This window comes from Jaculus jaculus, chromosome 9 (genome assembly GCF_020740685.1).
Source record: "Jaculus jaculus isolate mJacJac1 chromosome 9, mJacJac1.mat.Y.cur, whole genome shotgun sequence".
In the NCBI taxonomy this organism is placed as follows: domain Eukaryota; kingdom Metazoa; phylum Chordata; class Mammalia; order Rodentia; family Dipodidae; genus Jaculus; species Jaculus jaculus.
Genome location: NC_059110.1, coordinates 98567786 through 98592125, shown reverse-complemented (window position 1 = coordinate 98592125; position 24340 = coordinate 98567786). Strand labels below are relative to the sequence as shown.

The 24340-nt window shown below is 41.9% G+C and overlaps 1 protein-coding gene across 2 annotated transcripts in view; it reads left to right on the top strand.

The window, feature by feature from the left end:
- Positions 1-23532, top strand: part of Rad51c (RAD51 paralog C) — a 48922-nt gene extending 25390 nt beyond the window's left edge. Inside the window, exons 6-9 of one of the 2 annotated variants that reach the window (XM_045158619.1) lie at positions 3413-3479; positions 4074-4134; positions 19430-19490; positions 22013-23532. In XM_045158619.1, coding sequence (XP_045014554.1) covers positions 3413-3479; positions 4074-4134; positions 19430-19490; positions 22013-22150 — 327 coding nt within the window. In that variant the 3' untranslated portion in view covers positions 22151-23532. Of the gene's footprint in view, positions 1-3412; positions 3480-4073; positions 4135-19426; positions 19491-22012 lie in introns of both variants that reach the window. The other variant, XM_045158618.1, reaches the window with a different exon arrangement.
- The last annotated feature ends 808 nt before the right edge of the window (positions 23533-24340 follow it).

The following is a 24340-nucleotide window of genomic DNA, read 5'->3' as shown; positions in this document are numbered from 1 at the left end:
ATCCTCTTGTTCCTCATCCCAAACATTGGGATCAGAGGCATGTGCCACCACACCAGGCTAAAATTTGCATTTTGGGTTTTTTTTTTTTCCAAGTTAGGGTCTCACTCTAGCTCAGGCTTACCTGGAATTCACTATGTAGTCTCATAGTCTCAGGGTGTCCTCCACGATGGGCGCCAGCTTTGGGTTCCTGGGTCCCCTGGCCAGCCGCGGTCCCCCAAGGAGTCCAGGCAATTGTGGAGATCAAGATTGTGCACACAACGAAAGAGAGACTTTCAGGAGACAGTCTCTGTGAACAGCTTGCTTTAATCGATAGGGAAATGGGTTTATAAGCAGTTGAGGGTCCTAAGGGGGACTGGATGTACAAGATTGCTTGCTGATGCCTAATTAGCATATGAGGACATACATTCCAGCACATAGGCAATGGTAAAGGGAAGGTAATGGCAGGGGGGATGGGCTGTGCAAAAATGCTGGCTGATACCATATAAGGAGTTTCCTAGGCAACTGGCCAAAGGTCCTAGGGTTATGGGCAAAGCCTGAGTCTTATCTGAATGTCCTGGTATCCTGTGCTTGGAGTGGGAGTGACCTTAAATCCTGCAGATCTCGGGTCCAAGAGATTTTGTCCAGGGATTCCCCCAAGAATGTGGGGAGGGTCCTGGCTCACTGCAACCTCCGAGAATGGGGGGAGCCGGTCTGGTCCCTGAGATATGACCAGCAGTTCAGGCTGCTGCAATCTCTCCTTAGCCTGGGGCCTTTGTGTTAGACAGCTTAGGTGTGCTCGGGCCCCCCTGCCTATGTCCAACAGCTCCCCCTTTCTTTTTATAATGGGGAGGTGTCATCCTATAGCAATTCTCCTACCTCTGCCTCCCAAGTGCTGGGTTTAAAGATGTGTACCACCATGCCTAGCTCCCATCTTTTTTTTTTAATTTCAAATTTTTATTAACAACTTCCATGGTTATAAAAATTATCCCTCCCCCCACTTTCTCCTTTGAAACTCTATTCTCCATCATCCCCTCCCCATCTCAATCAGTCTCTCTTTTATTTTGATGTCATGATCTTTTCCTCCTCTTATGATGGTCTTGTGTAGGTAGTGTCAGGCACTGTGAGGTCATGGATATCCAGGCCATTTTGTGTCTGCAGGGAACATGTTGTAAGGAGTCCTACCCTTCCTTTGGCTCTCACATTCTTTCAGCCACCTCTTCCGCATTAGACCCTGAGCCTTGGAAGGTGTGATAGAGATGCTACAGTACTGCTGGCTCCCATCTTTAAACAAAAATTGTTTTTTAACATTTTATTTATTTATTTGAGAGGGGGGAAAGAGGCAGAGGTAGAGAATGGGCACATCAGGACCTCTAGCCACTGCAAATGAACTCCAGACACATATGCCACCTGTGCATCTGGCTTTATGTGAGTACTGGGAAATCAAACCCAAGTCCTTAGGCTTTGTAGGTAAGTGGCTTAACCACTGAGCCAACTCTCCTACCCTCAATCTTTTTTTTTTTTTTTTTTTTTTGTTTCTGTTTTTTCAAGTTTCAAGGTACAGTCTCACTCGGTCTAGCCCATGCTGACATGGAATTCACTGTATAGTCTCAAGGTGGCATTGAAATTACGACAATCCTCCCACCTCTGCCTCCTAAGTGCTGGTATTAAAGGTGTGTGCCACCATTCACTGCTTTCTTTTTTCAAGAGAGAATTCATTGAAATATACTACAAGTAGGTAGTAGATGAGTTTTCAGAAAAAGGGATTCTCTACCTGAAAAGTGTTAACACATGTATACCAGAGTACTCCTCTGTCCTGGCCACAACAGTCCTCACTTGGACTCAGTGGCATGTATACTAATTTTGACAGATTGCCTCACACAGAGGCTGTGTCATTGGATGCTCCCACTTCAGCTTTCTGTGAAGTAAGAATTACAATAAGATGCTGGGAGTGGTGGCACAGGCCTTTAATTCCAGCACTCAGGAGGTGAAGATAGTTTGAGGGCACCTAAGACTACATACTGACTCCCGGGTCAGCCTGGGCTAGAGAAAAACCCTACCTTGAAAAACAAAACGAAAAGATGAACTTCTTAGCTCTTTAAAACATTTGTGCTCATCAGAAGCATGTTTCCAGGTAATTTAATTTTTTGAAGTAATTATTTTTACATAGGTTGGGTAGGGGGTGCATGCCAGTGTCTCTTGCTGCTGCAAACAAATGCCCATCCAACATTTCATGGGTGTGTTGAGAATTGAACCCGGGTCGGCAGGCTTTGCATGCTACCACCTTTATCTGCTAAGCCATCCCACTAACCCCAGGGTAACTAATTTTTGTTTACTTAGAATATTTTTTTTTAATTTTCAAGGTAGGGTCTCACACTAGTCCAGGCTGACCTGAGATTCATTATGTAGACTCAGTGTGGTCTCCAACTCTTGGTGATCCTCCTACCTCTGCCTGCCAAGTGCTGAGATTAAAGGAATATGCCAACACACCTGGCTAAAAAAAAAAAAAAAAAAAAAATTTAAATATTTTATTTACTTATTTGAGAGAGAGGGAGAGAGGAAGAGGCAGATAGAGAGAAAGAGAGAATGGGAATGCCAGGGCCTCCAGTCACTGCAAACAAATTCCAGATGCATGTGCCCCCTTGTGCATCTAGCTTACATGGATCCTGGGGAATCGAACTGGGGTCCTTAGGCTTTGCAGGCAAATGCCTTAAATGCTAAGCCATTTCCTCAGTCCTAATTTTTAAAAATTTATTTATTTCTTTGTAAATGTAATACAATTATATATTGTATGTTGGGCATACTTCCCTCATGCCCCTTTACCCTCCCTTTCTGGCTCTTCTCCCGTGAAGTTATTTATTTATTTATTTATTTATTTATTTATTTATTTATTTGAGAGTGACAGACAGAGAGAGAAAGAGGCAGATAGAGAGAGACAGAGAGTGGGCATGCCAGGGCTTCCAGCCACTGCAAACGAACTCCAGACGCATGCACCCCCTTGTGCATCTGGCTAACGTGGGTCCTGGGGAATGGAGCCTCAAACGGGGTCCTTAGGCTTCACAGGCAAGCGCTTAACTACTAAGCCATCTCTCCAGACCTCCCCTGAAGTTTAAAAAATGTATCAGAAAAAAATTTTTATTTATTTTTTTAAATTTTTTTGGTTTTTTTTCAAGGTAGGGTCTCACTCTAGTTCAGGCTAACCTGGAATTCACTAAGGAGTCTCAGGGTGACCTTGAACTCAAGGTGATCCTCCTACCTCTGCCTCCCAAATGCTGGGATTAAAGGTGTGTGCCACCACACCCTTCTCAGAAAAAATTTTTAATTACCTAACTAGTTTTTTTTTTAAGTTATATTCAGAGTATTATAATCACAGATCTGTTTGCATTATAACTTTTGAGAAAGACTAATACAACTTTCTCATATTTTGATTTTATAGGTAATATTAACTAATCAGATGACAACAAAGATTGATAAAAATCAGGCCTTGCTTGTTCCTGCATTAGGTGGGTATATCAAGGAAATGAACACTTATTTTCACATATTTTTCCTACTTTTCCATTTGGAGCTTGATTAGTACTAGAAGCTCTGTGAAAGGAGAGTCTATTCACTTATAGGTCTTATCACTCACCACAATTTCCTGAGATACTGACTAGTTCTTTCACTATTTAATGGCCATTTATTAAATATCTGCTGTCCTATGATTATTGTGTCAGGTACCTGGGAAATTAATATTCAAAAGTTCAAAAGGGGACTGGAGAGATGGCTTGGTAGTTAAGGCATTTCCCTGAAAAGCCAAAGGATTCTGGCTCCATTCCCCAGGACCCATGTAAGCCAGATGCACATGGGGGCCATGCATTTGGAGTTTATTTGCAGTGGCTGAATGCTCTGGTGTGCCCATTTTCTGGGATTAAAGACATGTGCCACTATGCCCAGCCTATTTTAGGGTTTTTGAAACCAAGCATATTCTTGTCATGTTAACTTTGTAAAGTAATACTGTGTTTGAACAGAGACATTCTAAGGAAATTGAAATTTAGTAAGGTACTATTCTGTTTATAGAATATACTTGTTTATATTCTTTTTTTTTTTTTTTTGCCCAGGGGAAAGCTGGGGACATGCTGCTACAATAAGGCTAATTTTTCATTGGGAACAAAAGCAAAGGTCAGTGTACCAATAAGTTAATTTGGAATATTAATTCATTTATATTGAACACTTACCAATTTGTTAAGAGCTAGTCCTTAGCATGAAAACTGATACTTCTGTTGCTTGTCTGACTTCAGTTAGGGCAAACATAGACACATGCTGTTACGGTGCACTTTCTTCAGCTACATAGGAAATCATTAGGAATGTTTAAATGGTGGGGTATATGCACCTGGAACAAGTGAGTAGGTAAGGAATTGCCACCCTCTACTGCTCTTTGAAATCATTTATTAGCCATGCAGAAGGAGGTGGTACTCTGTGTCCCTGGAAGGGACTGAAAGAAGAATAAAACCAGGGCAAAAGGAACTTTTGAGGTTAGCTTTAGGACTAATTTATGTGGAAAATAGGATGGTTTTTCTTAGTTGCTTAATATAGTTCTTGCATGAAATTGTGTCTCATTTTTTTCTTTCATATTTTTCTATCCTGCTTTTATTACCTATGTACTTAACTTGCCTTTCACAGTATTGTTCTTTAAAATAAAATCATGGCAGCATGAAACCTTTGTGTTTGTTTCTAAAGCTGCTGAGCAAGTGAATGAACCAGCTTTTCTTTTCTTTAAAATAAGCTATTGAAAGCTATGAAATCTTTTTTTCTTTACTTCAAAAAATGTCAGATTTATGCCAGCCTTTCTGCTTTGTGATTAATTGGCATAACCTAGAGAACTTGGTGTGGAAACACCTTAGTAAAGTAAGAACTAAGGCAGTATTGAGGTATGGAAATGCCCTTGTGGAAAAGGAAACTGCCATTATGTGGGAAAAGATGGAATAAAGGGTCACCTGAATACATCCTGGGCCTGGTTAGTTAATAGTGTCCTTCTTTTTTTTAAAAAAGTTCATTTCATGTTACGCGCTCATACTCCTTGAAATACATGTTGTGGCTGGGCATGGTGGCTCATGTCTATAACCCCAGCACTCAGGAGGCTGAGGCAGAAAAATTATTTTGAGTTTGAGGCCATTCTGAGATACTTAGTTCCAGGCCAGCCTACTCCTCCTGAGGGAGACCATGTCTCCCAAAAAAAGGAAGAAAGGGGGAGAAAAGCAATATTATGAAACTTTATTTCATGACAATTTTTTTTTTTTTCAAGGTAGAGTCTCACTCTAGACCAGGCTGACCTGGAATTCACTGTGTAGTCTCAGGTGACTTCAAACTCATGATGATACTCCTACCTCTGCCTCCTGAGTGCTGTGATGAGCTGAGCTAGGCATGATGGCACATGCCTTTAATCACAGCACTCAGGAGGCAGAGGTGGGAGGATCCCCATGAGTTCGAGGCCACCCTGAGCATAGTGAATTCCAGGTCAGTATGGGATAGAGTGAGACCCTACCTTGAAAAACTAAAAAAATGGGGGGACAGGGCTGGAGGGATGACTTAACAGTTAAGGCACTTGCCAAAAGACCCACGTTCAATTCCCCAGGACCCATGATGCCTGATGCACAGGGTAGCACATGCTTCTGGAGTTCGTTTGCAGTGGCTGGAGGCCCTGACATGTCCATTCTCTCTGTTTCTGTCTCTTTCTCTCTCTGACTCTCTCTCAAGTAAGTAAGTTAAAAAAAAAAAAAAAGAAAGAAAGAAAGAGGGCTGGAGAGATGGCTTAGCGGTTAAGCGCTTGCCTGTGAAGCCTAAGGACCCTGGTTCAAGGCTCTGTTTCCCAGAACCCACGTTAGCCAGATGCACAAGAGAGCAAACACATCTGGAGTTTGTTTGCAGTGGCTGGAGGACCTGACATGCCCATTCTTTCTCTCTCTATCTGTCTCTGACTCTTTCTCTCTCTCTCTTTCTCTCTCTGTCTCTTTCTCTGTTACTCTCAAATAAATAAATAAATTAAATTAAATTAGGGGGAGGGCTGGAGAAATGGCTTTGTTGTTAAGGTACTAGCCTGCAAAGTCTAGGGACCCAGGTACAATTTCACCATTATCCACATAAACCAGATGCACATGGTGCTGCATGCATGTGGAGTTCGTTTGTAGTGCTGGAGGCCCTGGTGTGCCCTTTCTCTCTCTATCTGCCTCTCCCTTTCTCTCCTGGCTCCCTCTCTCAAATAAATAAATAAATAAATAAATAAATAAGACTTAAAAGAATTAGGTGGGTGTGGTAGCCCATGTCTTTAATCCCAGGACTTGGGAGACAGAGGCAGAAGGGTCACCATGAGTTTGAGGCCATCTTGAAACTACAGAGTGAATTCCAGGTCAGCCTGGGCTAGAGACCTTGCCTTGAAAAACGCAAAAGAAAAAGAAGAAGAAGAATTATTGGGGAAATGGGCTGGAGAAATGGCTTAGTGGTCAAGGCACTTGCCTGTGAAGCCTAAAGACCCAGGTTCCATTCCCCAGTACCCACATAAAGCCAGATGCACAAGGTGGTGCATGTATCTGGAGTTTGTTTATAGAGGATGGAGTCCCTGGCACATCCATTTTTCTATCTGCCTCTTCTTTTCTCTCTCTTTTCCTCCTGCTGTATCTCAAATGAATACATTTAAAAATTTTAATTAAAAAAAAGAATTGAGAGGCTGGACAGATGACTCAGTGCTTAAGGTGCTTGCTTGCCAGGAAAGCCAAAGGACCCAGGTTCAGTTCCCCATTGCCCACTTAAACCCAGATGTACTAGGCGGCGCATGCATCTGGAGTTTATTAGTAGCGGCTGGAGGCCCTGTTGTGCCAGTTTTTCTCTCTCTCTCTCTCAAATAAGTAAATAACAAAACAGTTTTTTTTAAGTTTAGGTTAGGGGTTGTAGAGATTGCTCAGCAGTTAAGGTGCTTCCTGCAAAGCCTAATGACCCAGGTTCAATTCCCCAGTAACCACATAAAGCCAGATGCATGAAGTGGTGTGTGCACCTAAAGTTCATTTGCAGTGGCTGGAGGTCCTGGTATGCCCATTCTCTCTCACTCTCAAATAAATAAAATTAATATTTAGCTGGGTGTGGTGGCACATGCCTTTAATCCCAGCACTTGGGAGGCAGAGGTAGGATTGCCATGAGTTCGAGGCCACCCTGAGACTACATAGTGAATTCCAGGTCAGCCTGATCTACAGTGAGAACTACCTCGGAAAAACAACCCCCCCCCCAAAAAAAAAGAAGAGGGCTGGAGAGATGGCTTAGTGGCTAAGGCACTTGCCTGCAAAGCAAAAGGACCCAGGTTCAATTCCCCAGACCCCAGGTACATGCATCTGGAGTTCATTTGCAGCAGCTGAAAGCCCTAGTGCATCCATTCTCTACCTGCCCCCATCCCTTTCTCTCAAATAAATAATAAAATTAAAAAAGAAAAAGAAGTCAGGTATGGTGGTACATGCCTTTAATCCCAGCACTTGGGGAGGTAAAGGTAGGATTATTGCTGTGAGTTCAAGACCAGCCTGAGACTGCATAGTGAATTCCATGTCAGCCTGGGCTAGAGTGAGAACTCTTTCTCAAAACACCTAAAAAAGATAAAAAGTTAAAAATTTTGGTTCGATGGTGAAAAGATAGCTTAGTGGTTTTTCTGTTGGCTCAGGTCCAATTCTTCAGCACCCGCATAAAGCCAGACACAAAAAGTGGTACAAGCATCTAGTATTCATTTGTGAGGCAAGAGACTTGGTATGCCCATATACACATATAAATAAAAATATTTAAATTTTTTCAAAAATATAGTTTAGAGCTGGAGAGATGGCTTTGCAGTTAAGGCACTTGTTTACAAAGCCAAAGGACCCAGGTTCAATTTCCCAGGACCCACATAAGCCAGATACACAAGGGGCACATGCATCTGGAGTTCATTTGCAGTGGCTGGAGGCCCTGGTGTGCTCATTTTCTCTGTCTCTCTTCTCCCCCTCTCTCTCTGCTTGCAAATAAAAAACTAAAAAAATACAGTTTATAGTAAGAAGATGGAAAAATAAATATCTATCCAAGGAAAATCATTATTATTAAATACTTGCATTTATTTATTAGAGAAAGAGTAAGCACAATACCCATGATACCTGCCACTGCAAGTGAGCTCCAGGCGCACATGCCACTTTATGCATCTGTACTTGGGTACTTAGGAGTTGAGTCTGGGCCGTCATGCCTTGCAAGCCAGTGCCTCTAACCGCTGAGTCATCTCCCCTGCCTGGAAAGTAATTAATAAAATGAATGGTATTCATTTGAGCAGAAAAACTAAAAGCCTTGAAAAGCAGGTTTACATTGGGAATTGAACTTAGAGACATTATCATTCCCCTAGCCTCTATCCTTCACCAGTAATATAATACTTATTTATTTTGGTTTTTCAAGGTAGAGTCTCATTCTATCCCAGGCAAACCTGGAATTCACTATGTAATCTCAGGGTGTCCTTGAACTCATGGTGATCCTCTTACCTCTGCCTTTCAAGTGCTGGGATTAAAGGCATGTGCTACCACATCCGGCTTGATTTTTTTTTTTATTATTTTGTTTATTTTTATTTATTTGAGAGTGACAGAGAGAGAGAGAGAAGCAGAGAGAGAGAGAATGGGTGCGCCAGGGCTTCCAGCCATTGCAAACGAACTCCAGACACCTGCACCCCCTTGTGCATCTGGCTAACGTGGGTCCTGGGCAATCGAGCCTCGAACCAGGGTCCTTAGGCTTCACAGGCAAGCGCTTAACCGCTAAGCCATCTCTCCAGCCCCCCGCCCTTTTTTTTTTAATGATGCAGAGTCTCACTCTAGCTCAGGCTGACTGACCTGAAATTCACTACGTAGTCTCAAGCTGGCCTTGAATTCACAGCTAAGCCTCCCAAATGCTGTGATTAAAAGCGTGCGCCACCACGCCCCCAGCTTGTCACATATGATTTTTAACCTTTGACTAATGATGGGATAATATTCCAACAGTTCTTTAAAGAACCATTTTTGCCTGTGTCCTTATATTATGTGGGTTCTCCTCTAATTTGCATATTCATGATAATATGAGGCCAAGATTGTTCAGAATTATATTACTCTTTGCCAAGAAGTGGAGTAATATATCACACCCCCACACACTGTTTCATATGTGTGCTCAGCTCTAGAGCACAAATTGTGCTTCTGTCTTGTTTCTTCCTGACCCAAACTCTGTAGTTCAGCCATATGTTAAGCTTCATCTTAGCTAGGGCTATGAGCCAAGTGATTTTTTTTTTTTTTTTTTTTGGTTTAGTTTTAAAAGCTCTCTTGAAGAAAAGAACTCTTAAGATGCAGATATGACATACAAAACTTTTTACCTAGAAAATTGGAGATTTTCAACCTTAAACCTTAATTAACCCTTTTGACTTTAGAATTCTTATTTGTTTGTTTGTTTTAATTTTTATTTATTATTTCTTGGTTTTTTGAGGTAGGGTCTCACTCTAGCTCAGGCTGACCTGGAATTCACTATGTAGTCTCATGCTGGCCTTGAACGCAGGCTGATGATCTTATTTCTGCCTCCCAAGTGCTGGGATTAAAGACATGCACCACCATGCCCAGGTTTTTGTTTTTTGTTTTTGAGGTCTTACTATATAGACTGGCCTGGCTTCAAATTCATGATACTACTGCTTAAGCTTCCCAAGTGCTGTGATTATAGGCATTTGTTATCCTGTCTGACTAAAAGAGGTACTCTGTGTGTGTGTGTGTGTGTGTGTGTCAGTGAGGATAAAACTAAAGGCTTTGTGCATTTTAGGCATGTACTCCATTATTGAGCCACTTCACAGGTATATATGGCATACATACATACATATATAAATGTATATAAATGTAAAGTTGCAGTTACAGAGTATATGATATTTTGGATTGTGCTGTTTTTAAAGTACAAACAAACACAGTGTTTGCTGTTTTGTTTTGTTTTGGTTTGGTTTTGGTTTTTCAAGGTAGGGTTTCACTCTAGTCCAGGCTGACCTGGAATTCACCATGTAGTCTTAGGGTAGCCTCGAACTCACAGTGATCCTCATATCTCTACCTCCTCAGTGCTGGGATTAAAAAGGTATGTGCCACCATGCCTGGCAGTATTTGCTTTTTTTTTTTTTTTTTTTTTGAATTATGCTTGAGGAGAAGGGCAATTTAGAAATCAGGTAAGTAACCAATGGTAACTAAAATGTTGTTATTAAATTGACTTTGAAACAAATCAGTAAGCTTTATGGTGCACACCTGTAATTCCAGCGCTTGGGAGGTAAAGGATCAGGAGCCCAAGGCCCTCCTTGGCTACATAGCTAAGTTTAAGGCCAACCTTGGTACATGAGAACTGTACTTAGAGAAGTCCTCTAGTCTCATGTACCTCATTGATAGAATTTCAGGTGTGTACCACCAAGCCTAGCTTCTTAAAAGCTCCTTAAAGGGCCAGGCATGATGGTGCATGCTTTTAATCCCATACTCAGGAGGCAGAGGTAGGTGGGTTGCAGTGAGTTCAAGGCCACCCTGAGACTACATAGTGAATTCCAGTTCAGCCTGGACTAGAGTAAGATTCTACCTTGAAAAAAAATAAAACAAAAAGATATGGATTAAACATGATGGTTAAGAACTTAAACTGGGGCTGGAGAAATAGCTTAATGGTGAAGGTGCTTGCCTATAAAGCCTAAGGATCCAGGTGTGGGGGTGTGATATATTACTCCAGTACCCACATAAGCCAGATGCACAAGGTGGCAAATGCGTCTGGAGTTTGTTTGCAGTGGCTACAGGCCCTGGTGTGACGTTCTCTCTATATATGTACCCGACTCTCTTTATCTCTCTTGTAAATAAATAAATATAAAAAATAACTGTTTAAAAAAAAAAAGAATATAAACTGGGAGAGCCTGGCTTGGTTGTGCACACCTTTAGTCCCACTACTCAGGCAGAGTTAGGAGGATCACTGTGAGTTTGAGGCCACCCTGAGACTCTGTAGCAAATTCCCGGTCAGCCTGGGCTAGAGTGAAACCCTGAAAAAACAAACAAACAAACAAAAAACACACCTTAAACTGGGGCTGGAGAGATGGCTTAGCTGTTAAGGCACTTGCCTGCAAAGCCTAAGGACCCAGGTTCTATTCCCTAGTACCCACAAGAGCCAAATGCTTATGGTGGCGTTTGTGTCTGGAGTTTTTTGCAGTGGCTGGAGGCCCTGATGTGCCCATTCTCTCTTTCTCTCTGTCTTCCTCCTTTCTCTAATAAATAAATAAATCTTTAGAAAAAAAGAACTTAAACTGGAACTGGAGAGATGGATTAGCAGTTAAAGGTATTCATTTGTAAAGCCTGATGGCATGACTTCAATTTCCCCAGTACTCACATAAAGCCAGATGTACAAAGTAATACGTGCATTTGGAGTTTGTTTGCAGTAGTAAGAGGACCTGGCATGCCCATTCTCTGTCTGTTTCCTTCTCTCTTTCTCTCTCTCTCTGTTTACAAATAAATAAAAATATAAGAGCTGCAGAGATGGCCTAGCCATTAAGGCCGTAAAGCCTGCTGACTCTGGTTCCCCAGTACCCACATAAAGCCAGATGCAGTGTTGTATGTATTTGGAGTTTTTTTTGCAGTTACTGGAGGCCCTGGTGTGCCCATTTTCTTAAGTGCTGTGATTATAGACACATTATTTCTTTTTGCTTGTGTGAGAGCATGTTTGTTTATCTGCAGGCATGGATACACACATGTACATAGAGGCCAAAGGTCAACACTGACTACCTTCCTCCATCACAGTGATCCATGTATCTAAAACAATTTTGAGCAACAAAAATAAGGCTGGTGGTATCACCATACCTAATTTTAACCAATGTTACAGAGTCATAGTAACAAAACCAGCATGGTACTGGCACAAAAACATACATGTACACCAATGGAACAGAATAGAGGCCCCAGATGTAATTCCGGGTAGCTATAGCTATGAGCCAAAATTTAGCTTTAGACTTTAGCTATGAGCCAGAAATATTCATTGGCTGGACTTGGTGGTGCACACCTTTAATCCCAGCACTTGGAAGGCAGAGGTAGGAGGATCACCATGAGTTCAAGGCCACCCTGAGACTCCATAGTGAAATCCAGGTCAGCCTGGGCTAGAGTGAGACCCTACCTCGAAAAACCAAAAGAATACAAAACAAAACAAAAAAACCCAGAAATACTCATTGGGGGAAAGACAGCCTCTTCAGCAAATAGTGCTGGGAAAACTAGATATGTAACTGTAGAAGGATGAGAATAGATCCTTATCTCTCACCATGCACAAGAATTAAGTCCAAATGTGTCAAAGACCTTAATATCAGACCTGAAACTGCTAGAGGAAAAAGTAGGGAAACCCTTCAACATATTGGTCTTGGCAAAGACTTTCTGAATATAACCCCAATTGCTCAGGAAATAAAACCACAGATCAACCACTGGGACTTCATGAAATTACAAAGCTTTTGTACAACACAGGACACTGTGAATAGAGCAAAGAGGCAACTACAGAATGGGAGAAAATTTTTGCCAGCTATACATCTGACAGAGGATTAATACCTAGGATATACAAAGAACTAAAAAAATTAAATCAACCCAATTAAAAAATGGGCTATTGCCTGGTGTGGTAGCGCACGCCTTAATCCCAGCACTTGAGAGACAGAGGTAGGAAGATCGCCATGAGTTCAGGGTCACCCTGAGACTACATAGTGAATTCCAGGTCAGCCTGGGCTAGAGTGAGACCCTACCTCAGAAAAAAAAACAAAACAAAAAGGCTATTGTTGGACATGGTGGTGCATGCCTTTAATCCCAGCACTCAGGAGGCAGAGGTAGGAGGATCACCATGAGTTCAAGACCACCCTGAGACTCCATAGTGAATTCTAGGTCAGCCTGGGCTAGAGTGAGACCCTAGCTTGAAAAAAGAAAAAAAAAAAAAAGTTATGGAACTAAATAGAAAGTTCTCAAAAGAAGAAATATAAATGGCATATAAACATTTAAAAATGTTCTACATCCCTAGTCATCAGGTGAATGCAGATTAAAACTGTGTTGAGATTCTATCTCATTACTGTCAGATTGGCCATCATCATGAAAACAAATGACCATAAATACTGGTGAGGATGCAGAAGAGGAACCCTTCTACACTGTTGGTGGGAATGCAATCTGGTCCAGCCATTGTGGAAATCAGTGTGGAAGTTCCTAAGACAACTGAAAATAGATCTACCAGATGACCCAGCTATACCACTCCTAGGCATATATCTTAAGGACTTGTCTCACTACCTTAGAGATACTTGCTCAACCATGTTCATTGCCACTCTATTCCCAATAGCTAGGAAATGGAACCAGCCTAGATGTCCCTCAACCTGATGAGTGGATAATGAAGATATGGTACATTTACACAATGAGGTTCTACTCAGCAGTAAAGAAAAATGAAGTTATGAAATTTTCAGGAAAATGGATGGATCTGGAAAGGATTATACTTAGTGAGGTAACCCAGGCCCCAAAAGCCAAACATCACATGTTCTCTCTCATATGTGGATCCTAGCTACAAATGATTGGACTTCTATGTGAGTAGGAATAAAACTCAGTAGCAGAGGCCAGTAAGCTAGAAAGGGGATATAAAGGGAATGGATAGGGAGGGAGGTGGGTACTTAATAGGATGGCATTCTATATATGTAAATAGAACAGATTAATGGGGGTGGAAAGGCCTAAGTGAGGTCAGGTGAAGAGACTGAGTAAAGGAACGGTGGAGGGAGGGCTAATTAAAATCCAAGAGAAGGGCTGGAGGGATGGCTTATCAGTTAAGTCACTTGCCTGCAAAGCTTAAGGACCCAGATTCGATTCCCCAGGACCCATGTAAGCCAGATGCACAAAGTGGCATACGCATCTGGAGTTCATTTGCAGCAGCTAGAGGCTCTGGCTTGGCCACTCACTCACTCTCTTTCTCTCCTTGCAAATAAATAATTTTTTTTTAAATCTAAGAAAATATAAATAAGTTATATGGAAAACTACTTTTTTGGGCAATGGAATACTCAGAAGCCATACATTGTTACTAGAAGGTTTTTAGTGCCAGGGATGGTATACTTTCCAGGGAATTGTTGGCCAGGGAGGTCACTGACACCCCCAAAGCTGATAGGCCATTGCTGAGACTCTTGGTTTCCCACCAGGAACAAATGGTAAGACTTTATTGCTGAAGACTCCACATAGTTGGGCTTCATGGTCACGGAGACATCCTGCTGGAGCTGAGCTGAAAACCTCCTCCATGTAGACCAGCTGACAGAAATCTGGAAAAAAGCTATGCTGCATGCAGTTCAGTGGGAGAGAGAGAAATTACCAGTGAAGATACTCAATAGTTGCAAGCTTTAAAATTGGCCAGGTAGGCCAAATGAGCCAACAGGTGCAATAGTGGCACATCTGTTATAGGGGAAACCAACCACTCTCTAATTGGACTGGGGACCTCCTCCATGGGAGGGAATATATCCCTGATACTGAAAACCTGCAACAGGGGTAATCATGAGCTGAAGGGGTGTAACATCTGCTGCTGTCTGGCTAAATATATATACTATGCTCACCAGACCGCCCAGAAGTACTTTTCTTAATGTTCATACCTATGTATTAATGCTTCTGTCACTTTTGGTTAGAGAGCCTTCTCTCTTCAGATGGCAGTGACCTTGGGATGACTCAGAAGGCACTATGGTGCTGAGAGGAAGTGACAGAGGAGTGCTCAGCACTAAAATATCTTTTTTTTTTTTTAAATTTTTTTGGTTTATTTTTATTTATTTATTTGAAAGCGACAGACAGAGAAAGAGGTAGAGAGAGAGAGAGAGAATGGGCACACCAGGGCTTCCAGCCACTGCAGACGAATTCCAGATGCGTGCGCCCCCTTGTGCATCTGGCTAACGTGGGACCTGGGGAATCGAGCCTCGAACCGGGGTCCTTAGGCTTCACAGGTAAGCGCTTAACCGCTAAGCCATCTCTCCAGCCCCTAAAATATCTTTATTACACCTTCCAAGGCTCAGGATCCATTTAGGAAGTAGTGACGGAAAGAATGTAAGAGCCAAGGGAAGGGTAGGACTCCTTTTAATGTGTTCCTCCTGACACTAAATGGTCTGGATACCCATGACCTCACAGTGTCTGACACTGCCTACACAAGACCATCATAATAGGAGGAAAAGATCATGACATCAAAATAAAAGACTGACTGAAAGGAGGAGGGAATATAATGGAGAATGGAGTTTCAAAGGGGAAAGTGAGGGGAGGGAGGGAATTGCCATGGGTTATTGTCTACAATTATGGAAATTGTCAATAAAATAGTAAAATAAAATAAAACACATCATAGCTGGGCATGGTGGCACACGCCTTTAATCTCAGCACTCAGGAGACAGAGGTAGGAGGATTGCCATGAGTTAGAGGCCACCCTGAGAATACATAGTGAATTCCAGGTCAGCCTAGACTAGAGTGAAAACATGAAACCCTACCATGAAAAACAAAAACAAAACAAAACAAAAAGCATGTCATTTGTTTGTTGCTGCAAACAAATGTCTGTCTGGCTTTACATGAATGGCTGTGGAATTGAACCAAGGCCAGCAGGCTTTCAAGCACCTTTAACAGATGAGCATCTCTAAGACCCCCAACTACTTTTGAAAAATATTTTTATTTCTTTGTAAGCAGCGAAAGAGAGGTGTAGTGCCTCCTAATGCTTTATGTCCCACTCTGCATCTGGCTTTATGTGAGCACTGGGGAATCAAACCTGGCCCTTTGCTTAGCAAGCAAGTGCCTAAACCACTAAGTCATCTCTTCAGCCCTTAAATATTAGGCCTAAGACCATTTTGAAAAAATACTTTTGGGGGACCTGGAGAGATGACTTACCGGGTAAGGTACTTGCCTGTGAAGTCTAAGAATCCATGTCTGACTCTCCAGATCCCACATTAGCCAGACACATAAAGGTCAGGCAAGTACATGGTTGCACATGCCCACTAGGTGGTGCAAGTGTCTGGAGTTTGACTTGGTGGCTGAGGCCCTGGCATGCCAATTCTCTCTCACTCTCTAAAAATATATATATATATTCTTAAAATCAAAGAAATCGGGCTGGAGAGATGGCTTAGCGGTTAAGCACTTGCCTGTGAAGCCTAAGAACCCCGGTTCGAGGCTCGGTTCCCCAGGTCCCACGTTAGCCAGATGCACAAGGGGGCACATGCATCTGGAGTTCGTTTGCAGAGGCTGGAAGCCCTGGCGTGCCCATTCTCTCTCTCTCCCTCTATCTGTCTTTCTCTCTGTGTCTGTCGCTCTCAAATAAATAAATAAAAAATTAAAAAAAAAATCAAAGAAATCTCTCTTTTTAAAAATATATTTACTTGCAAGCAGACAGAGAGGGAAGAGATACAGTATGAGTGTACCAGGGCCTCCAGCCACTATATACAAACTCCAGATGTTTGTGCCACTTTGTGCATCTGGCTTTACGTGGGTACTGAGGAATCAAATCCAAGTTGTTAGGTTTTACAGGCAAGTGCCTTAACCACTGAACCATCTTTCCAGTGACTTAACATGGTGGTGTTTCTTTTGTTTTTTTGTTTTGTTTTGTTTTTGAGGCAGGGTTTCATTCTAGTCTAGGCTGACCTGGAGTTTATTATGTTGTCTCAGGGTGGCTTTGAACTCATGGCAATCCACCTACCTCTGCCTCCCGAGTGCTGGGATTAAAGAACTTTAAAATATACTTATTTATTTATTTTCAAGCAGAGAAAGAGAGCATGAATGGGCACACTGGGGCCTCCAACAGCTGCAAAGAAACTCCAGATACATGTGCCACTTTATGCATCTGGCTTTGTGTGGGTACTGGGGAATTGGACCTGGGTTGATAGGCTTTGCAGGCAAGTGCCTTAACCTCTAAGCTATCTTTCCAGTCCCCCTTAACTTTTTTTAAAAATTATTTTTTTTAATTTATATGTGATAGACAGAATATGAGCATGACAGGTCCTATTGCGCTGCAAATGAACTCCAGATGCATGTGCAACTTTCTGCATATAGCTTTTTGTGGGTTCTGGCAAATAGAACCCTGGTTGGCAGGCTTTACAAACAAGCACCTTAACTGCTGAGCCATCTCTTCAGCCCCCTTGCTTTCTTTCCCTCTTTCCCTCCCTCCCTCCCTCTTTTTCTTTCTTCTTCTCTCTGTCTCTCCCTATCTCTCTCTCTCTCTTTCTTTCTTTTTCCCCTATCTTCTTTCATGGTAGCATTTTGTTTGATCTTTTGGCTCATTTATGCCGTAGAAATACTTACATATCTAGTCCCCCACCTAAAATGTTTGATTATGAGCTGGAGATGTGGCTTGATGGGTAGTATCTATCTACTATGTACAAGGCCCTCGGTTTAACCCTTGGTACCACATAAAACTGGGTGGGTTGCCAGGCATGGTAGTGCATACCTTTAGTCCCAGCAATTGTGAGGCAGAGGTAAGAGGATCACCATGAGATCAAAACCAGCCTGAGACTACATAGTGAATTCCAGGTCAGCTTGGGCTAGAGTGAGACCCTACCTTGAAGAAAAAACAAAAACTGGATGTGTTGGTCTATACTTGTAATCCCAGCACTAGGGAGGTAGAGGTAGGAGGATCAGAAGTTTAAGATCATCCATAGCTACATAAGGAATTCAAGGCTAGCCTGAGCTACATGAGACCCTGTCTCAAAAAAAATGTAATCTTATAGGATAACTTTGTTTTTGTTTTTGTTTTTGATGTAGTGTCTCACTGTAGTTCTGGCTACCCTCAAACCCACAGTGATCTTCCTACCTATGCCTTCTGAGTGCTGGGATTAAAGGCGTGCACCACCACATCCTGCTTATGATTTATTTGAATCAGTCATTGGATATATTGGTTGCTTTAAAAAAAATTTTAATAGAGATTCTGTTTTTATTTTTATGTGTTTATTTGAGAGTGACAGAGAGAGAAAGAGGCAGAGAAAGAGAATGGACACACCAGGGTCTCTAGCCATTACAAATGAACGCCAGATGCATGTGTCACCTTCTGCAATCTAGTTTATGTAAGTCCTGAGGAATTGAGCCTCAAACCAGAGTCCTTAGGTTTCATAGGCTAGCCCTTAACCACTAAGCTATCTCTCCAGCCCGGATGCTTTAAATTTTTATGTATATAGCTAGGCATAGTTAGAGTGGCTGGACAGCAAGCCTGAGGGATCTGCCTGACTTTGCCTCCTCAACACTGGCATTGTAAGTGCTCACCACTATGCCTGGTTCCCCCCAACCCCATGGGTTCTTGGAATCAAATTTAGGTTCTCCTTCTTGCAGGGCAAGTACTTTACCAACTGATCTATCTGCCCAAATACCTTTCTTGCCCACACTACTCACTTTTTTTTTTTTTTTTAAGAGACACAAAGTCTCACTGTGTTTGTCAAAGTGTCCTTGAACAGCTGGACTTAAGCTCTCTTCCTGCCTCAGTATCTCAATAAGCTGGAACTATAGTTACCCACCATCAGCCCAGTAAGGAAGTATTTTTTGTTTCTTTTCATTCTGTATCCTTCAGACCTCAATAATAGAATTATAGTAAAGAACTGTAGAGCCAGAGAGATGGCTCAGTGGTTAAGGTGCATGCCTATAAAACCTAAGGACACAGGATCAATTCCCAGTACCCATGTAAAGCCAGATGCACAAGGTGGCACATGTGTCTGGAGTTCGTTTGCAGTGGCTAGGGGTCCTGGTGTATCTATTCTCGCTATTTGCCTCTTTCTCTTTCTCTCTCATAAGTAAATAAATAAAATACTTAAAACCGGGCGTGATGGTGCATGCCTATAATCCCAGCACTCAGGAGCTAGAGGTAGGATGATCGCCGTGAGTTCGAGGCCACCCTGAGACTCTGTAGTGAATTCCAGGCCAGCCTGGGCTAGAGTGAAATCCTACCTTGAAAAACCAAAAAATAAATAAATAAATAAAATTAAAAAATAAAGTACTTTAAAAAATTTTTAAAGAACTGTAAGCTGGGCATGGAGCTCATGCTTTTTTTTTTAAATGTTTTTTTAAATTTTATTTATTTATTTATTTGAGAGAGACAGACAGATAGAGGAAGAGAGAGAGAATGGGCGCACCAGGGCTTCCAGCCTCTGCTAACGAACTCCAGACACGTGCGCCCCCTTGTGCATCTGGCTAACGTGGGACCTGGGGAACCGAGCCTAGAACCGGGGTCCTTAGGCTTCACAGGCAAGCACTTAACCGCTAAGCCATCTCTCCAGCCCGAGCTCATGCTTTTAATTCCAGCATTCAGGAGGCAGAGGTTGGAGGATCACTTAAGTTAGAGGCCACACTGAGAGTACATAGTGAAGTCCAGGTTAGCCTGAACTAAAGAGACCCTACCTTGAAAAACCAAAACAAAAAACTATAAATTTAAGTTATGAAATAAGTCATCTGATCTAATTAATTAAGGTTATTTACGTGTGTATTTTTTTTTTTTCTCTAAGCAGGTTGGCAACTTTATACAAATCACCAAGCCAGAAGGAATCCACAGTACTGTTTCAAATCACAGTCAGTATCATTTAATCAAAGTGGGATTGTGGTGTTGGTGGGTAGTAATTATCTGAAGAGATCATGTACAACTGCTTCTGTTAGCGTCTGTAGGCAGCAAGCATATTTGAGGACAGTTTTTGATGCTTAGAACATTTCTAAAATAGTACATACAGAATACTGTAGTCACAATTGAACTGAAATTTATTCTTGAGAACAGAGGAAATACTTATCCCAGTGTAGTTCCATGCATATGTAAAGGCAGGATATTAAAGATTTTTAAAGTGGAGGTTTTCAGGAAAAAAAAAAAACAAACAAAAAAACTGTAACCCCTGTACTTGAGAGGCTGAGGCAGGAAGATCAGGAGCTCAAGGCCAGCTGGGGTACATGAGACTCTTCCCTCTCTCCCTCCCTTCACCATCCTTCAAAACCTAAAGAAGAAAAAAATGGGCTGGAGAGATGGCTTAGCGGTTAAGCACTTGCCTGTGAAGCCTAAGAACCCCGGTTCGAAGCTTGATTCTCCAGGACCCACGTTAGCCAGATACACAAGGGGGCGCATGTGTCTGGAGTTCCTTTGCAGTGGCTGGAGGCCCTGGCGCACCCATCCTCTCTTTCTCTATCTGCCTCTTTCTCTCTCTGTCACTCTCAAATAAATAAATAAAAAGTAACAAAAAAAATTAAAAAAATAAAAAATACCAACATCAATTATTATTTTGTCCTGCAGATATTATAGATATCATAGCCATCAAATATAGCACACTTTTAAAATGTGAATTTTTCTGTGGATATACATCAGTACATACAATTCTAAAATATACATGTATTTTCATTCTCTCTTTCTCCCTTCCTCCTTCCCTCCCTTCCCTTCTCTCAAACTGAGACAGGGTCTCAAGTAGTACAGGCTGGTCTGTAGCATAATATGTAGCCAAAAGTGACCTGAATTTATAATATTCCTGCATCAACCCTATTGAGTGCTGACATTGCAAATATGCACCACCATGCCCAGTTTTATGTCATGTAGGGGATTGAACCCAGGGTATTTTTTAGGTTTTTCAAGATAGGATCTCACTTTAGCCCAGTCTGATCTGTAACTTTGTAGCTCCAGTCTGGCCTTGAACTCAAGGTAATCCTTGTTAGCTTCGAAAGTGCTAGGATTAAAGGTGTGGACGACCACACCTGGCTCACAGGGTTGATTTTTTTTTTTAAATGCTGGCATGCACTCTACCATCCTCAACCCCCAGTTATCCCTCCCCCCCCCCCAAGGAAGTGTCTCACTCTGTTCCAGGCTGACCTGGAATTCACTATGTAGTCTCAGGTTGTCCTCAAACTCACAGCAATCCTCCTACCTCTTCCTCCTGAGTGCTGGGATTAAGATTAAAAGCGTGCATCACCATGCCTGGCTTCAGTTATTCTTTTTTTTAAATATAATTTTTATTTTTATTTATTTGCAAGCAAAGGGAGAAAAGAGAGACAACCAGAGGGGGAATGGGCATACCAGGGTCTCTAGCCACTGCAAACAAACTCCAGACGCATATGCCCCTTGTGCATCTAGCTTATGTGGGTCCTGGGGAGTCGAACCTGGGTCCTTTGGCTTTGCAGGCAAACATCTGAACTGCTGACCCATCTCTCCAGCCCATAGTTACTCGTTTTTATAAAGACAAAAAACAGAAATCGGAAGAGATTCTGAAACTGAATTATCCACTCAGTTTTGCACCGTCTAGGTGCCTTTAATTTTTTTGTTTTGAGCCCGGATCTTTCCATGAACTTGGGCTCCTTCTGCCTCTACCTCCTGACTACTGGGGTTGCAGGTGTTTGCCACTGTAGCTGGCAGAAGACTTTGTTTTAGAATATTTAAGTGAGAAAATAATTTAAAAAGTAGCATAAACTGACTTCTTCCAATAGAGATACCATAAGTTCTTATATACTTTTGTTTTCGTTTTTTGGTTGAGACAAGGGATTGCTGGGCCTCACCACTAAGCTATACCTCTAGTCTTAGGTAATATTTTTATTTATTTATTTTTTTTTTTCTTTTCACAATTTTTATTAACATTTTCCATTATTATAAAAAATACCCCATGGTAATACCCTCCCTCCCCTCCCCCCGCACTTTCCCCTTTGAAATTCCATTCTCCATTATAAGGTAATATTTTTATAATGCAGCATTATTTTTGTTTGTTCTGTATGTATATAAATAAGTATATATAAAATACTCTAATAGATTCCTGGCCATGAAGTTTGTTTTCCTTATTCCCAGTGATGAATAAATTCTATCTTGAGAACAAGTAGCTTTCTTATTAGTAACTTAAAAACTATTTATAATGCTCACTGTTATTTTAAATGTTCAAGCCTGGTGTGGTGGCTCATGCCTTTCATTCCAGCGCTCAGAAGACGCCTAGGAGGATTGCCATGAGTTCAAGGCCAGCATGAGACTATATAGTGAATTCCAGGTCAGCCTGGGCTAGAGCAAGACCCTATCTCAAAAAACAAAACAAAAAGATTAAATTAAATTAAGTGTCCTTAAAACATTTGTGTTCAACTTGCAGCCTCAGGGATTTAGAGATGCTGTCGCCACTGCTTCTTCAGTCCAAGCAGAAGGTCCATTGAATGCCCGGAAACGGTCACGAGAACCAGAGGATGAACAATCACTTGAAAACCAGTCTCGAAGTATACAACTGGATTGACATGGGGGCTGGGGAGATGGCTCAGCCACTAAAGGCACTTGCTTGTAAAGCATGACAACCCAAGTTTGATGCCTACATAAAGCCAGATGCACAAAGTGACACATGTGTCTGAAGTTTGCTTGCAGTGGCAGGGATCCTGGCATGCATATACTCACTTTGTCTTTTTCTCTTTCTTTTTTTCACTCTCTACTCTCAAGTCAATAAATAAAAAAATTTGTTTTAAATAAAATATTATATATATTTTTTTCTCTTAGAGTTCTAGAAGCTAGAAACCTGACAGCAAGTTGCCAATATAGTTGAGTTCTGGTGAGAACTTTTCCTGGCTAACCAGATGGCTACCTTTTTCCCTCAGTAAATGTCCATAGAAATTACCAATTTGATCAGATTAGGGTCTAGCTCTTGTGACCTGGCTATCATTAATTAGCTCCTAACATTCCTATATCCAAATAAATCAGACTTGGGTTATGGCTTTAACATAGGAACCTCGAGGTCTAGTGGTACATAGCTGAGTGATGGGGCACCTGATTAACATGAATGTTGAGGCTTTTCAGTTCACAGCATAATAGAAAACTTGAGCCAGGCGTGGTGGCGCACGCCTTTAATCCCAGCACTCAGGAGGCAGAGGTAGGAGGATCGCCATGAGTTATAGGCCACCCTGACACTACATAGTGAAATCCAGGTCAACTCCAGGCTACAGCAAGACCCTACCTCAAAAAACAAAACAAGAAAAAAAAAAAAAACTTGAAAGTATACCTTGAATTAGGCATTTGGCATATGCTTATAATCCTAGCTGTTGTAGAGACTGAGGCAAATAGATTATAAATTTGAGGCCTGGCTGGGTAATTCAGCATGACATGTAAGAGTAAAAGGACCTAGGAAATGGAGGTGCAACTAAATTGGCAGAGTGCTTGCCTAGCATGCATGAAGCGCTGGGGTCAATCACCAGCATCACATAAATCAGGTGTACTCCTGTTATTCCAGTGTAATGGGCGTGACTAAAAGGATGATATTCTAAAAATATACCTATGCCATTTTCTTTGACTATCAGACTACTAAAATCATGATCCCCAGGAAATTTTCCTAGGAGTCTCAAAGCTTGGTGCCAATAGAAAGGAAATGTCTATTCCACTCAGGGATTTCATGCAGTGCTGGCCAACTTTTAAAACCATCTTACAGAAGAGACTGGCCCACTTGGTGGCAGAACCACACCTTGACCTGGACTGCTACTGCTTGGCTATGCATACCTCCATCCCTCAATTTAAACCCAAACCTGATGCCAGGACCCTGAAGATGGATCGGTTGTGGGGTTGGAAGGAGGAGATAGGTCAGTGGATTTGTCTCCCCAATGTGACCACACTGAATAAATGTTTTTTTTTTTTCTTTTTTCTGCCTTTCACTATTAATTTGGTTCTTTTTTGTTGTTTTGTTTGTTTTTCAAGGTAGGGTTTCACTCCCAGGCTAACCTGGAATTCACTATGTGCTCTCAGGGCAGCCTTGAACTCAGGGCCATCCTTCCATGTCTGCCTCCTGAGTGCTGGGATTAAAGGTGTTTGCCACCACCAGTTAATTTGCCTCTTTTAATTGGCTTGCTGAGGATGGGTGGCCAAGCCTGGTATGGTAGGGCTACTAGGGTACCAGGGATGTGACCCTAACTCTGGTAGCACTAGCATTTGGGTGGTAGAGGCAGAAGGCTCAGGAATTTAAGGCAGTCCTCTGCTACATAATGAGTAACAGGCCAGTTTGGGCTACATGAGACACTATCTCAAAAACAAATGAGGACTGGAGAGATGGGTTAGCAGTTAAGGTACTTGCCTGCAAAGCCTAAGGATCCAGGTTTTATTCCCCAGAACCCTTGTAGGCCAGATGCACATGTATCTGGAGGTCATTTGCAGTGGTGCACCCATTCTCTCTGTCTCACTCTGTTCCCCCACCCCCAAATAAATAACAACAAATGAAAGAAGTTTTTGGTAGACCAGTGATTATGTGTCAGTTACTTTCTTGTTGCTGGGACAAAATACCAGAAGGAGCTTATGGAATGAAAGGGTTTATTTCAACTTACAGTGGTTTTTTTGTTCTTTTTTTTTTTTTTTTTGAGATAGAGTTTTGCTCTAGCTCAGGCTGACCTGGAATTCACTATGTAGTCTCAGGGTGGCCTTGAACTAAGTAATGGTGATCCTCCTACCTCTGCCT